Genomic DNA, 15,382 nt, shown 5'->3' on the forward strand with positions numbered 1-15,382 from the left:
ACGAGAACTCTCTTCTAAGTAAATAAACCCCAGTCACTTTATCCATCACTAGCATTTAGGCCCTTTAAAGCATACAGTAGCACACATGATAGCAGGTAAGCAGGTAACATACAGTATGCTGATTGGCTGTAAGACACAGTCACTTTATCCAGCAATGGCAACATTAAAGTCCATATAGCATTATCATGAAGGGAAAGCACTTCTGTGTAGCTCCTCCCACTTTTAGCTCAAAACACAATATTATAGTATTAAGTATTGGCATTAAAGGAGATACCTTCTGCTTAGCTCCTCCCACCATTAGCATAAAACACAATATTATCAGCTGACTAGCATTAGCATTTAAGGATAAAATATTGGCAGAATTCCTCCTACTCTTATATTACCCCTCCTACTCTTATATAACTCCTCCTACTCTTAGCATATAACACAATATAAGCATCTGGACAATATCAGCATTAGAGAGAAAACATTTGTTATAACTTTTTCCCCAAAACATCAGGTATTCCTTTGCAGCAAACCGCATCAGGGGAGCCCAACCCCTATATTTAGTCAATACTAGCAGTGAGACAGCTAGCATTAGAGCGGAGACTGTCCCTCTATACTGTTAATTATAGTGGGCCGGAGGAGACAAAAACGGTGGAACCCCAGACCCAATTTTGCTATTTAGCATGGTAGGTGGGGCAAAGGGGACCCCCTATTTTAACTAATTATATGCTTCAGCGCATAAAGGGGTGTCTACTCCTCATAATACACATAATATGTTGCAGGTTTGAGGAAAGGGTCCCACCCCCAATATAAATAAATGGTTGTGGCAGGGAGACATAAAAGGCGATCCTACCTACGACACTTAGTCAGTCAACATTGTGGGCAGCTCTCTATAAATGGGTCCTCTCCCTCCTTTGGCTGCATTACACGGTCCTGGGTCCTCCGTGCTGCAACCTCCAGTGAACAGCTAAGTTCTGTCAGCTCTGCAAAGGGTCTAACTGCACTCGTCAGCCTTCTTCCTCCTCAGGGTCTGCTCTCCTCAGGTCACTCCTCGCAGTCTTCCAGTCAGCACTGTAGGCACTGGGTCTCTCCTTCTTTTATGGGTCCCCGGGGCGGGGGAACCTCTACTCACCCCAAAGCTCTTCACAAATACTGGTTTAGGGCACCTGGTAATAGACCACCCCCTGTCCACTTTGCCCTGCAAACAAGGGATCCAATCCTCTGTAGATACTTTTCCAGCCTATGGCAATTGCTGGGCAGGGGAGAACATAGCCCGGTCCAGTGACACTACAACCCTTGTCAGCCAAGCTGACAGAGTCACATCGAGTTCAGCTGGGCACACAGAGGGCTATATCAAGGATTACTGAATACTAGTTGGAAGCCTGTAAAATGTATGGCTTCTCCAATGTACTTTCACTTTGAGCTGTGACAGTTTTTATATTAGCCCACAAACTCTCCACCCCACCCCCTTAAATTGGAAAAAAGCCGCCCTATGTGTGGCAAAATGCATTTCAAAGGACTTGTGCCCATGGTGCCTTGGTGACTACCAGCTGGATATACCTCCAACAAACCTACTACCCACCGACCAAGGTGGTTTCCCCTATCAGCGGCAAAGTACATCCAACTGCAAGAAGCTGCACATAAGGATGGCCATCGGTGCATACACCATCAATGGTTGCCATCTAGGGCGATTCTGCACCCAGCCATCGATAGTGGTAAACTATTTGATGGATAACCAGCTTTCGATAGTCATCCATTATATTTTCACTGAATGCCCTGTGGGCTAATCAGAACTTGGGGGTGGGACTTCTGAGTGTCAGGGGCGGAGCCATGCTCTGTGTCCCAGCACCTTGAAAAAAAAAGGAAGCATCGGTTCTCCTTTGCCATCGATGTAGGGCAGGGGTGGCCAAACCTGTCCTCAAGATCTACCAACGGTGCATGTTTTCCAGGCAACCTGTGGATCTATAGTAGGAATGAATGCAGCATGTTTTAAAATGTGACAGTTACTAATGACTACAGCTGTGCACCAGCTAGGTAACCTGGAAAACGTGGATTGTAGGTAGATCTCAAGGACTGGTTTGGCCACCCCTGATGTAGGGTAACCATCTGGTTCTTCCACATCAATGGCAAAAGTATTCAACATCGGGCATAAACAATCAAAGATTTCAAATCATCTGTGGTCGATGGCCATCCCTAGCTGCACACCCAGAGTAGGATCTCTGAGCAGGAGGGAGACAGCCCCGTCTGCAGCAACAGCAATCTAGTAACATACGGGCTTCCGGCACCAACAGCCAGCAACGTCTAGAGCTGGGGCACCCGTACTGCTGCAATGCTTCTCCCATATTAGCAGCAGACAGGCTCCCAGTGCTAGTAACCAGCGGCATTTAGCACTGGGACACCAACGCTATTGGGGACGCTGTCGCAGTGGCAGGGTATACAGGTGGACACCAGAACCCGCACATCTATCCCCTGCGGCAACTATACTGGACATTTCCCTAAAAAAGGAGTGACACATTATTTAACTAACATTTATGTGAGTACAATCTAGTGCTTTGCAAGCAACTCCCATCTAGTGGCGTTTTGTACTGGGACTGTCCGTGGTAAATCTGAGCTTTCTGCACCTGAAGGTCCATGAGGAAAATTTACACGGAACCTGAGCCTGTAAAACCATCTACGGCCACTTGAAAGTTATAGCCCAAATACAAGGGTCAAAGTCAGGGGGAACAGTGTGGAACTGAGTTCCACCACCTCTAATTGTGCTGTGGAACATTGTAACCTCCACATTCGCCCTGCACAGTAATTCCCACAGAAAAGCATTCTAGTTTGCAGGGGGGATGCCAAATACCCTACTACTGGCCCTGTCTCTGCCTACTGGGGGGAGGGGAGGTAATTAGGTGACATAGAGAAAGGATTTCTCCCACATCTACATGACCACTTTAAGCCCTGCCCAAATACACCATAATTTTAGACATTTTAGACTGCACCACAGTTACATAAGAACTGAGAGCAATTCACTCTGTTTTTTGAGTTAGTGTAATTTTACATACTTTTAGAACATCAGTGAGAAATTCTTCTGACATATATTTTTTTATTAAAACCCCTGGGTGGTTATATATATATATATATATATATATATATATATATATATATATATATATATATATATACCTTCAACCTCTGTCTTCACAGCTCTCTCCATATCCAGCAACTAGGAAACAGACCAGTGTCCATGCTAAAATTGCTTTCTCTTTCCATTATGACATATTTAGCACAGAAACTAGTAATTTGGTCCATTGAGTGACCTCTAGTGGTCAGTGGCAGTACTTCACCTCATACACGTGAGAGGGATTCTGGGCCAGATTCTCTAAGCTTTAACAGTGATAAAATGGAGAGTGATAAACAGCCAGCCAATCAGCTCCTACCTGCCATGTCACATACTGTGCTTGAAAAATGTCAGGCAGGAGCTGATTGGCTGGTTGTTTATCACTCTCTATTTTATCACTTTTGAAGCTTAGAGAATCTGGCCCTCTGCCTTTTATACATATAGAACAGGCATTGCCACCCTCGATCCTCAAGGCACACTAACAGTCCAAAGATATCCAGGTTTCAGCACAGGTGACTTAATGAGTACCTCAGTTATTTTGATTTAACATTCTATGCTGAAGCTGGTATATCACCATGATCTGCACTGTTAGTGTGCCTTGAGGATCTGGGTTGGGAATGCCTGATGTAGATACAGGGCCACCAATAGGGGGGGTGCAGTGGGTACAGCTTTCCTCTGGAAGGGCCCCGGCAGCTCATTTTGACCACCGCAACCCCCCGACTGCACTCAGTGCTTTGAACAAAGCTGGTCCCGGAGCGCAGGCTTATTCAACCCACAATGCCGGCGACCAATTAAAATGCTGCACCCGCTATTGAGACAATCAGAGCTCGCGCACTGGCAGCCGCTCCGATTGGCTCACCAGCCGGTACTGCATTTTATATGGCCGCCGGCATCCTGAGTGGAAGAAGCCTGCACTCTGGGACCTCCGGGCTGCAGCTCAGCAGAATTGGAGATGGTTTTGCAGGAGCTGGGTTATGGTAAGCTAGGAGGGGATCCGGGGCCCGGATTGGAAATGAGTTCCGGTCCCAAAATTCCTGATGGCGGGCCTGTATAGATACATTTAAAAAAAAACGGAGTTCCTTATTTTTTTGTAAACACTGGGGTACTACAGTACATAAACTATACAAAATACAATTTGGGGATGAGTATTAAGCTGTCTGGGTAAACTATGGTCTTTCCACAAATGTGTTTTAGACGATCCATGCTTCCATTGCAGTTTGACTTCTACTCTTGGATGCCCAATGGTCCATCATCAATGCAAACCCCCCCTCCCACAGCTAAGGGCATCAGCACAATGCAGAGTATCCTGGAAACATTGCCAGATGTCAATGTTACAAGTTCTGCTTTATCCATGATATGGCTTCTCAGTAGAGACTCAAAAGACATGGTGAGTACCGGGGATCAGAATAGATAAGATATTGCAAAAATAAGTGTCTGTGCCCACTTGTTACATATTCCACAAGCAGGTCCGCTGAGAGGTATGCCGGGCCCCAGTAATGCTCTCCAACCTCTCGGCGGCCCTGTCCCCAAGCACACAATATAGAGCTCCTGCATATACTGTTTTCCTATGCACCATTCACGTACATACAATGATGTAATGTTATGACTGGTGAATGGACTTAGTTAATGACATCACAATAACAACCATTAGACTTTCAATAACACGATTTCCCAATCTTTTCTAGAGGCTAATGGGAGATTACCCTGATGTGCGTTTTACAGAGAAGAGTCCAAAGAAGTTTATTGCGGATTTCCAAAAAAATCTGGCGGAAATTTCCAAGTCCATTAATGACCGAAACAAGAGCATGCATTTTCCGTATACCTACATGGACCCACAAATTATTGAGAACAGTGTCACTATCTAACAATAATAGTGTTGGTTATCACTCAAAGGGGTAAAGTTACGAAAGTTTCTAAAAATGAACAGATGTTATGTTGTCCATAGCAACCAATCATCTCCTATATATTTGGCTACATCTGTCACTCAAAGTGGGTGTCTGTGTCTATAACGCTCTGTTCCTGGACTTTCCTCTTAATGTGTGATTGCCTTCTTCTGTGCTGAACACCTTTCTGAGAAATTAACCTGTTTAAAACAGGTGATGGCAATCATACATTAAGGGGAAGTCTAGAAACAGAGCATTGTGTCCCTCCTGGAGAGGGTCATGTTGGGAGGTATGTGACAGAGAACCAGCCCAGTGAGCCCACAGACAGTGCCAGACACCCACTGCCTTCCCATGTTGCCCAGCACTGCTACTCCACAGCCACCAGGTGAGCAAAAACACCCCCGCGACCCCCCCTCCCGCGATTCGCTGCAAAAAGAACCCCCCCACGACCCCTCCCGCAATTCGCGGCATAACCACCACCCCGCGACCCCCCCCTCCCGCGAATCGCGGCAAACCCTCCCCGTGACCCCCCCCCCCCCGATTCGCGGAAAAAACAACCCCCCCCGCGACCTCCCTCCCGCGATTCGCGGCAAAAAGGACCCCCCCGCGACTCCCCCTTGCACGATTGGCAACACCCCCCCTGCGACCCCCCTCCCGCGATTCGCGGCACACCCCCCCCCCCGCAATTCGCAGCAGCCCCAGGATTAAATGGCACATGCAAAACACTGACATGGCTATGGTCGACAATGAAAAAGGTTGACATGAGTTTTTGAAGATTTATTTTTAATTTTTTTTATTTTTTCATATTCATTGTCATGTGTCGACATGGACACCAATGAAGTGGCACACTTATGTCAACATTTACATGTGTTGACCTTTCTGTGTTGATTTTTTCTTGTGGCGATTCGCGTCACACCCCCCGCAACCCCCCCTCCCGCGATTCGCGGCACCCCCCGTGACCCCCCACCTCCCGCAATTCGCGGCAACCCCCCACCGGAACCCCTGTGAACCCCGCCCTCCCGCGATTCGCGGCACCCACCCCCGCGACCCCCCCTCCCGCAATTCGCGGCACCCCCCCGTGATTCGCGGCAGCTCCAGAATTAAATGGCACATGGAAAACACTGACATGGCTATGGTCGACAATGAAAAAGGTTGACATGAGTTTTTGAAGTTTTTTTGTCATTTTTTGAATATTTTCATATTCATTCTCATGTGTCGACATGGACACCAATGAAGTGCCACACTTATGTCAACATTTACATGTGTTGACCTTTCTGTGTTGATTTTTTTCTTGTGGCGATTCGCGTCACACCCCCCCACCCCCCGCAACCCCCACTCCCGCGATTCACGGCACACACACACACCCCCGCGATTCTCGGCACCCCACCCCGTGACCCCCCCTCCCGTGATTCACGGCACATCCCCCGCGACCCCCCCTACCATGATTCGCCGCAACCCCCACCCCCGTAACCCCCCTCCCGCGATTTGCGGCAACCCACCCCGCGACCCCCCTCCCGCGATTCTCTGCAATCCCTCCCCTCCCGCGATTCGCAGCATCCACCCCCCCACAACCCCCCCCCCCCTCCTGCAATTCGCGGCACCCCCCGCGACCCCCCCTCCTGCAATTCGCGGCACCCTCCGCGACCCCCCCTCCCGCGATTCGCGGACACCTAAGTTGCAATACAGGGCATCTTTCATACAATTCTAACCATATTTCTCATATACAAACGTTCACAAATTAAGGGGGCGCAGCCCCTTACGACGGTGTGAAGAGCGCCCGTAGGGCACGATGAATCACCTAGTATTCTATAATATCTCTATTGTATCCTATAAAATGATAAATCTGATTGGTTGTTATGGAAACATCACCCATTTACATTTTAAAAGCTTTAATAAATACACTCCATTGTTTATGAATTTGCCAACCATTTTTCACCTGTTTCATTATGTTTGGATAAGACTATAAGATCTGCTAATAACAAAATACAGTAGTACAGTATCTTCAAGTTTATTGTCAGAATACATGTGTGACATGATTAAAGATTAATTAGGATTAAGTACAGTTGTTAAATCCTTTCTTAATAATTAACTTTTAGAGTTAGGGTAAAGACAGATACCCTTTATACAGTTTGAGTATTCCTTATCCAAAATGCTTGGGACAACAAGGATTTCGGATAAGGAATTACATATTATATCTAGAGATGAGCGGGTTCGGATCCTAGAGATCCGAACCCCCACAAACTTACCTGATCCGAGGCCGGATCCAGGGAGTTCGATGGTCGCCGCCATTTTTCTGTGTTCCAAACGAGGCCGAACGTCATCTTCCCGCTGTCGGATTCTCGCGAGACCTGGGGATATATAGTTCCCGGCGGTCGGCACCATTTTCAAACAGGCTGGTGATTTCAGACAGCACGGATGTGTCCGTGCTATCTGCTGAGCGGAGTGGGGGGGATGACATGCTGGGGGGGATGATTTATGCATAGGGGGCTGCTGCTAGTGCTACAGAGGGGGCTACATTATTTTAATTCAGCAAAAAAAAAATTTGTTTAAATGACTGCTGCCAGTGCACAGTATAAGTCCAGGGTGCCCGCATGTGTGCTGCATCAGTCCAGGGTGCCCATATTTGTACTGTATCCATCCAGGGGTGCCCACATGTGTGCTGTATTTGTCCAGGGGTGCCCACATTTGTGCTGTATCAATCCAGGGGTGCCCGCATGTGTACTGTATCCATCCAGGTGTGCCCACATGTGTGCTGTATCAGTCCAGGGGTGCCCGCATGTGTGCTGTATAATTCTATGGGTGCCCCCTTGTGTCCTGTATCAGTCCAGGGGTGCCCGCATGTGTGCCATATAATTCCATGGGTGCCCCCATGTGTCCTGTATCAGTCCTGGGGTACCCGCATGTGTGCCGTATCATTCCAGGGGTGCCCCATGTGTCCCATATCAGACCAGAGGAGCTGCCCTTTTTTTGAATGAAAATAAAAATAAGGTTTTTTTTTTTTTTTTACTGCAAGGGCTGCTACATGCGCTGTAGTCCAGGGGTGAGCCAAGAGTGCTGTATAATTCATGGGGTGTTGCTAAGTAAGGTGTGCTGCTCTTTTTTATAATTAAAAGAATCCAAATTTTTATTTTTACTGCAGGAATTTGTCTGCCGTATAATTCCATGTCTGCCGCCATGTGTGCCGTTTCAGTCCAGGGGTGCCGCCATCTGTGCTGTATAATTCCATGTGTGCTGTATCAGGTCAGGGGTGCCACCATCTGTGCCGTATAATTCCTGGGGTAAGCCAAGTCTGCCAATTCATGGGGTGCTGTCAAGTGTGCCATATCAGTCCAGGGGTGTTGCTAAATGTGCCGTATCAGTCCAGGGGTGATGCTACCTGTGCCATATCAATCCAGGGGTAATTCTAGGTGTACAGTATCAGCCTAGAGGGGATGCTAAGTGTGCCATATCAGTCTAGTGTTTGTGCCGCACACTTGTGTGGCTTATCATAGTTATCCAGCTACCTCGGTGCAACCTTTTGCCCTCAAAACAATATTGTAAGATGTGAGCTGTTCAGAATAGACTGGAAATGAGTGGAAATGAATGTTATTGAGGTTAATATAGCGTAGGAGCAAAAAATAAAAACCAACCTTCTGCGATTTTAGCAGTTTTTATGCTTTTTTAACAAAAAATTAGAACCCAAAACCCAAAAAAATCCAAACACAAAACACTTAGGAGGTGTTTTGCCAAAACCCATTAGAACCCAAAACCTCAAGGTAATCAGAACCCAAAACCCGAAAAGTGGCCGGTGCACATCCCTAAATATATCACACCATAATGCACACTGAAATGCCCATTACATATTATATCACTCCATAATGCCTAGGATAAGATGCATCTTTACAAAATGACCAAACACACTTCATTCTAGACTGCATTAAACACATTCTGGAACACAATTACCTGTGGTTCGAAAATCGATATTACCGACAGGCAACAGGTACTGCTATGGGCACCAGATTTTCCCCTAGCTATGCCATGCTCTTTATGAGCTTTTGGGAGGATTGCAACATCTGGTCGGATGGCGAGCTGGGGGAAAATCTGGTGCTATGGTGAAAGTATATCGATGACATAGTTTTCATCTGGAGAGGGACAGAAAGTAGCCTCAATACATTTGTAGAATGCATCAACATCAATCAGAACAATCTCATCTTCACCGCAGATCATATGTGCCAATTCTGTGGGTGCTCAAGGGCCTGAGCACCCACGGAAATTGATGAGCACCCACGGGTATTTATGTACCTGCACCGTGGGGGCATTTATGTATGTGGAACTCTGTTGCCGTAATTTTAATATTGGAGAAAACTGTGCTGCATAATATAAATTGGTATTATTTTGTGGCCACACCCCTTCCCCATGAAGCCACTCCTCTATCTTTTTGGCATGAGCACCCACCAGCAAAAACATAAATCAGCACCTATGCCGCGGATTACAGCAAAACTAAAGTCAACTTCTTGGACATAACCATTTTTATCAACAACAACCAAATACACACAAAGATATACCAATAACCAATAGACATTAACAGTTATATACTCTCAACCAGTGGACACTATCTCAATTGGTTGCCCACCATTCCAATCAGACAATTTCAAAGAGTCATACGGAAGAGTACAAACAGACTACCATGCACAAGCCAATCAATTAAGTATACAATTCATGGAAAAGGGATATGACAGCAGTACAGTGCATAATGCCTACAAAACGGTAAATAAAATAGACAGAGGCACTTTACAAGCCAACTGAGGGCACTAATAAATGTAATTGTCTTACATCCCTATGTACAATGCAGACAATAGACTGTTCTATAAAATACAGAATAAACATTGGCACATCTCTTAGTACCATAATAACATTCACTTTACAAACTGTTGCTGTGTGCATGTGGACACTTTCATTTGGAAACTATAATGACTGACAATTATTGTGCCAAACATTTAAACCTATACAATCTCACAAGCCACATAAATGTTTCATTCGTTTAAACCACAATGGCATCAGTATTTTTAAAATGGCTCTTATTTGTCATTAATAAATCGACACAGAATTTCAAGTCAACATGTGTCAACTCTCATAGTTACCAAACACAACCACACATCTGTGTTCTCATGCATTTATGCAGCAGTGTTGTGTCTGAATCTGGGGCCAAAGATTTGGATTTGGATTCGTCGCCAAGATTTGGATTTGGATTTGGCTTTGTCGAGCGGTGGCGAAAAGCTTTGGATTTGAATTTTTTTTGAAAAAAAAAGAAAAGAGCAAATCACGTAATTTTGAATTTCTTTGTCCCTAGAGTTATATTTACCTCAATAACATTAATTTTCAGCACTTTCCAGACAATTTTGACCACTTTACCCCTCACAATATTGTTTTTAGGGCAAAAGGTACCTGGTGGTAGCTGGATAACGATGCTAAGCCACACAAGTGGCTTCTGACAGTATACTATGGGTGCAGCACACGGGTGTGTTACAGGGGTCCGACAGTCGGCATCCCACCAGTCATTATCCCGATGTCGGGATCCCGACTGGCCGGACACAAAGCCCCTTGCGGGCCCGGTGGCTCGCTACGTGAGCCACTTATTCTATTCTCCCTCTATGGGGGTCGTGGACAGCTGACCTGGGCCCCGATGATTTTAGGGGCCCCAGAGCCATCTGCTCCCCCCCTGCTCAGCCGTCCGACAGCTTTGATCCCCGCAGTGTATTAGACTTGCAGCCTGCTGCCGTCTGGCAGCAGCTTAATCAGCTGCTCAGATAGCCACACTACTGTGTGTGGCCTTGCCCCCCCCCCCTCCTCAGAGTGATGTGGGCGGGGCTACATGGAGCTCAATGGGGGCGGAGCTACACATGGCTCAATGGGGTGGGGCTACAGGGCACTCACACAGATGCTGGTGTTGCTGCTACTGCTGCCTGAGCAGGAAGAGAGGCTGTTGCAGTTCCAGGAACTTCCAAGCAGGGATGCCCAGCCAGTAAGACTGCACCCTGCTGGTGTTTCTGAGGTAAGAGTAAGTGGTGTGTGTGCATACATGTGGGATGGGTTATGGTTAGGTGTGGGGGGAGGTAAGGGTTAGGTTACAGCATACCAGGGTTGGCACTAGTGAGGAAAGTCAGGATTAGGCTGCAGGGGGGGGGGGGGGTTATGGAGCATGTTGTGTTATAGAGGATAGGCCGGGGCATGAGGTACTGTGTAAGAATGAGAGCAAGAGCCAAGTGGTGAGGGAGCGCATCAGTGTGATAGAGTGCAGGCTGCAGGGTGAGGATGCATGCCAATGTGATGGAGTGCAGGCCATGGGGTGAGGGAGTGCGTCAGTGTGATAGAGCACAGGCTGCAGGGTGAGGGAGCACGTCAATTGATAGAGCGCAGGCTGCAGGGTCAGGGAGTGCACAGACCGTGGAGTGAGGGAGGGCATTAATCTGACAGAGCACACCACTCCATTAATGGGCATGCGCTTCCAGTTTATGTCCCAGCAAAGGGGGGTGATAGTGTTTGAGGGGGCCCTCAGAGATATCAATGTATGGGGCCCCCAAAATTTCTATTGACGGACCTGACTGATCTTGTGGAGCCACCTTATTGTTACCAGCCCAGTTTCATCATTTAAGACTACATTCAGTTTCACCAATATTTAATCTCATTTGTATCCTGTAATTCGCTTGTGCATTCAGCAATTCAAGTTTACTCTATTTCCCTAACTCCATGTGTAAGAGCCTCATCAAACCATCCACCTTCCTGCTATGTAAACTCCCACTGGTTCATATAGACGTATCATTCAATGAGGCAGATGAATCAAGCAGCCCTTAACGTGTGTCAAAAAGCAGGTCCCGCTTCTCCTGCATAACAAGAAGTGGGCACCCATTACAGGCTGATGTATTATCCCCCAACGCCAATAGGGAGGGCCGTTATGCCCAGCCAGCACTGGTGGCCACTATAGTGAATGTAACGTTTACCTCTGAATCAGGACGTCCTCTCTGAGTGCTCACATTTCTCCAATCACTTAGGATTTTATATCTCTCTAGCAATAAGCAAGACTTAGGGGGTTATTCAAACCTGATCACCTGGCTGCGAATTCGCTGGCCGCGACATTATCGAAAGACTGCGCATATGTTCAGCTCATGGTATACTTAAATAATAAATATTTAAAATGTATTTACAGTGCACCTAACGTGTGCTAGGGACAGCCTGCCAAGTAACGCTTGGCGGGGTTGTCCTCTGCAATTCCCCCCAGAAATTAGCGGCCAGGGTGATGAATTGACAGCCTTCTAGGCATTAATCTGCTTCACCAGCTCAGGGCTAGCCCTGCTGCTGGCTCTGGGCTGTGTTCCAGATTTCACGATAATAGCGAGAAATTGCGCGGATCCAGTGAGCTGGTCAGGCAGGCAGAGACAGTGCTTCAGTGTGAACTGACATGTTGACTCCAGGAGGAGACATTACTGGAGGGAGGGTGAGTTTGTGCCTCGTTAATGAGGCGAAGCAGGAAGTATAGGGTTGTGCTAAGCTACATCTGACCCATGGTGTGGTAGATACAAGTAGGCAAGGCAATCATACATTACCAGGGAAGTCCAGGAACAGAGCAATTTCTCCCTCATGGAGAGGGTCAGGTAGGCATGTATAGCTTGGCTGGTACTTTATATCCATCAACCTATTTCTCTACAAAGCTTAGTAACCTTTAATCTTGCAGAGAAATATTCACAACAGTACAGGATAAACAAACTAAGATACTCACTACAGTATGCATATTGAAATGGAGCTCATGACCCAGACTTCATTATTAATTTAATTACCCCTTAAGATGTTCCAGGTGTTAATATCATAAACATTAGCCTAAAACTATACTGTGCAAAAATAATCATATGACAACGGTCTATCACATGTTCCCCAAACAACAAAACTTGCTGTTTGTTTTCACTTGAACAGGCACCAAAAGACACAGAAAGAAGAGAAACATAGAACTAAGCTAGCCATACAGCTACAGATTGTTAGATCTGGCTGGTTGGAATAAAAACTTGGTAGTATCTGAATGACAGTTTTCGGCAGTTTTCCAGCATTTCAAAGCAAATTGTCAACTGTCATTTGCTCTCATCCATTACCAGGTTTTCGTTCCAACCAGACAGATTTGACATTAAATCTGTAGATCTATTTGTAGCCATTTTGAGTAGCTGAGCAAAACTGATCCATATCGATGCATCGAAGGAAAGAATTCCAAAAGTCAATATTTAGCTGAATTTGCAAACAAACAATGCAATGTGCAATTTTAACTGAACAATTCATCAGAAGAGGAGAACACAATCTTTAAAATAGTACCTCATCTATGGATTTTGGTTAAGGATGAATGAAAAAGGGATCGTAATTTTTGCACGGGCCATCTAGTAGGTTTTATGTCTTTTTCCTTAAATTTTAGACATACCTCAGAAAGAGCCCTTCCCCTCTTATTATAGAAATGGGGTCCAGATCTCTGGGCGACCTGTTTGCAGAGACAGGGAAGGACGTATCAGGGCCTCTGTAAAGAGGCCTCTGCTGTGATCCCCACTGCTGGCTGCACCCGGAAGGTAAGCAGCCTTTCTTCGCACTGCCTTTGTATGCCCGAAGTCTTAGTCCCCAGCTGCGGCTTTGCAAGCAGTGATGTGGCGCGAGCGGCTGGTTCTCTGGCTTGTACTGAGGTGCTTGTGCTCTTGTCCTGCTGCAGGTGCATGTAGCTTATGGGGCTTTGCTATCAGATGGGACATGGTGTCAGCGGCCAGGCTCCGTCTGGGGCTGTATGTCGCATGTGCATGTCCTGCAATGAGGCTGAGCTCCAGGAGCTATAAGTAGCTGAGTGGGTTTTGATTTAGCAGTCAGGTGAGGGGGGTGGGGGAGGCAGGGACTGCACAGCGGTCTGTTAGCTGCACTGGCGGTAATGTACCCGTGCTGCTAGTCTTTTCAGCGAGTGGAATCCCCCATGTTTTTCACACAGTGACCGGATCAAGGCAAGGAGGAAGGTAGAGGGGTGGAGCTTATTATGTAACAAATATATCAGTTTATACAATAGTTTTGCAAGAAAGTGCAATTGATAGAAATGTTTAATGTTACTGTTGTTATATGGTAAACTGACATGGTTTATTGTAAATATTTATAACTTAAAGTGAAGTTATAGTATCATTTCTTCCATTATTATGAGTATGTTATGCTAAAGATTGTGAAATCTAAAACAGCTGTTAAATATTATGGTTCTATTGTTTCCTCATGTTATGCAATGCATGGGGACACATCTAATTCTAGCAGGGAAGTATGTGGTACCCCAACACAGTAATCAATGTCAAATTTGAAACAAACAATGTGCAATTGAAAGATTAACAATTTGTCAGAAGAGGAGAACATAATCTTTCAAATCTACAAATGCAACAAATAGTTTAAATGGTCTGCGCCACAGGGCTGCAGCAAGGTATACACCAGGGATTACCAATCCCAAAACACGATCTACAAGCAAAAAATGATGAATACTCTTGCGCTGTCCTATACTGCTGGTCTCCCCAAGCTGAAACTCGGTAGACGTTGCTCCAATATGCAGGTGAGGATAGGGCAATAGATCACATAAGAGGGATTCACCCCCTGTAACTGACCTCTCTGTAAAGCCCTATAGGCACGTAAAGGTTTCTTTTTTTCCCAATCTCTCTCCAGCCTCTCACTCTAAGCAGATCAGAGCTCACCTTGTATCTGTGCCCTATGGTCCACAAAAGGTTTCTTTCACTCTGGTCAGTCGGCGGGTAGCCCAATTTACTCGGATCCAGATAGGTGAAAAAACTTTTTATTCGGGTCACAGCAGGTATACACAATCCATAAAAAATCACAGATAAAACTTAAAAAATGGCAGAAGCCAATAAAAAGTCAATGCACGGAGGGGGTCCAAAAGGGAACCAGTCCAACCACTTCCCACTCACCCGGGATTGAGACGAGAGTGGGTGTCAGATGAAAAAAAGACACTGGAGTCCCCAAGGTGCACAGACGCTGTTCCTCCTACCAACGCGTTTCGAGCCTGTAATATGGCCCTTTTTCAAGGTATGGAGGAAGTAAGATCTGAACAGGTATAAATACCTGTCCTGATTAGCATAAAAATGGTCAAATTAAAAACATGTACCGGATTTCCTAATCACAAAGTACAAAATAATGCTAATACAATACGACAGTGCTATCTCTAACACCTATCCTGAATGTAAACAAATATACAGCTGGCAATCACATAAATATGCAATGACATATACACCAACAATTTCTTGGGGCGATTCTCTCTCTTCCGTGTTTTCTGGGTTTCCAGAAGTCAGGTGTCAGCCAGATTGGTCTTACGCTGAAACCGGAGATGACGTATCGGGATCCGTCTGATCCGTCTCTCACTTCCTGGTTCCATAGG

The 15,382-nt window shown here is 46.1% G+C and overlaps 1 protein-coding gene across 2 annotated transcripts in view; it reads left to right on the plus strand.

Annotated features, from left to right (window-relative positions):
- LOC146058041 (polyunsaturated fatty acid lipoxygenase ALOX15B-like) overlaps positions 1-5,549 on the plus strand; it is a 60,835-nt gene extending 55,286 nt beyond the window's left edge. Inside the window, exons 13-14 of one of the 2 annotated variants that reach the window (XM_083169999.1) lie at positions 4,305-4,475; positions 4,774-5,549. In XM_083169999.1, coding sequence (XP_083026125.1) covers positions 4,305-4,475; positions 4,774-4,953 — 351 coding nt within the window. In that variant the 3' untranslated portion in view covers positions 4,954-5,549. Of the gene's footprint in view, positions 1-4,304; positions 4,476-4,773 lie in introns of those variants that run through there. The other variant, XM_083170000.1, reaches the window with a different exon arrangement.
- Positions 5,550-15,382: the final 9,833 nt, after the last annotated feature.

The sequence above is a fragment of the Crinia signifera genome, chromosome 2, assembly GCF_055691185.1.
Source record: "Crinia signifera chromosome 2, ASM5569118v1, whole genome shotgun sequence".
In the NCBI taxonomy this organism is placed as follows: Eukaryota; Metazoa; Chordata; class Amphibia; order Anura; family Myobatrachidae; genus Crinia; species Crinia signifera.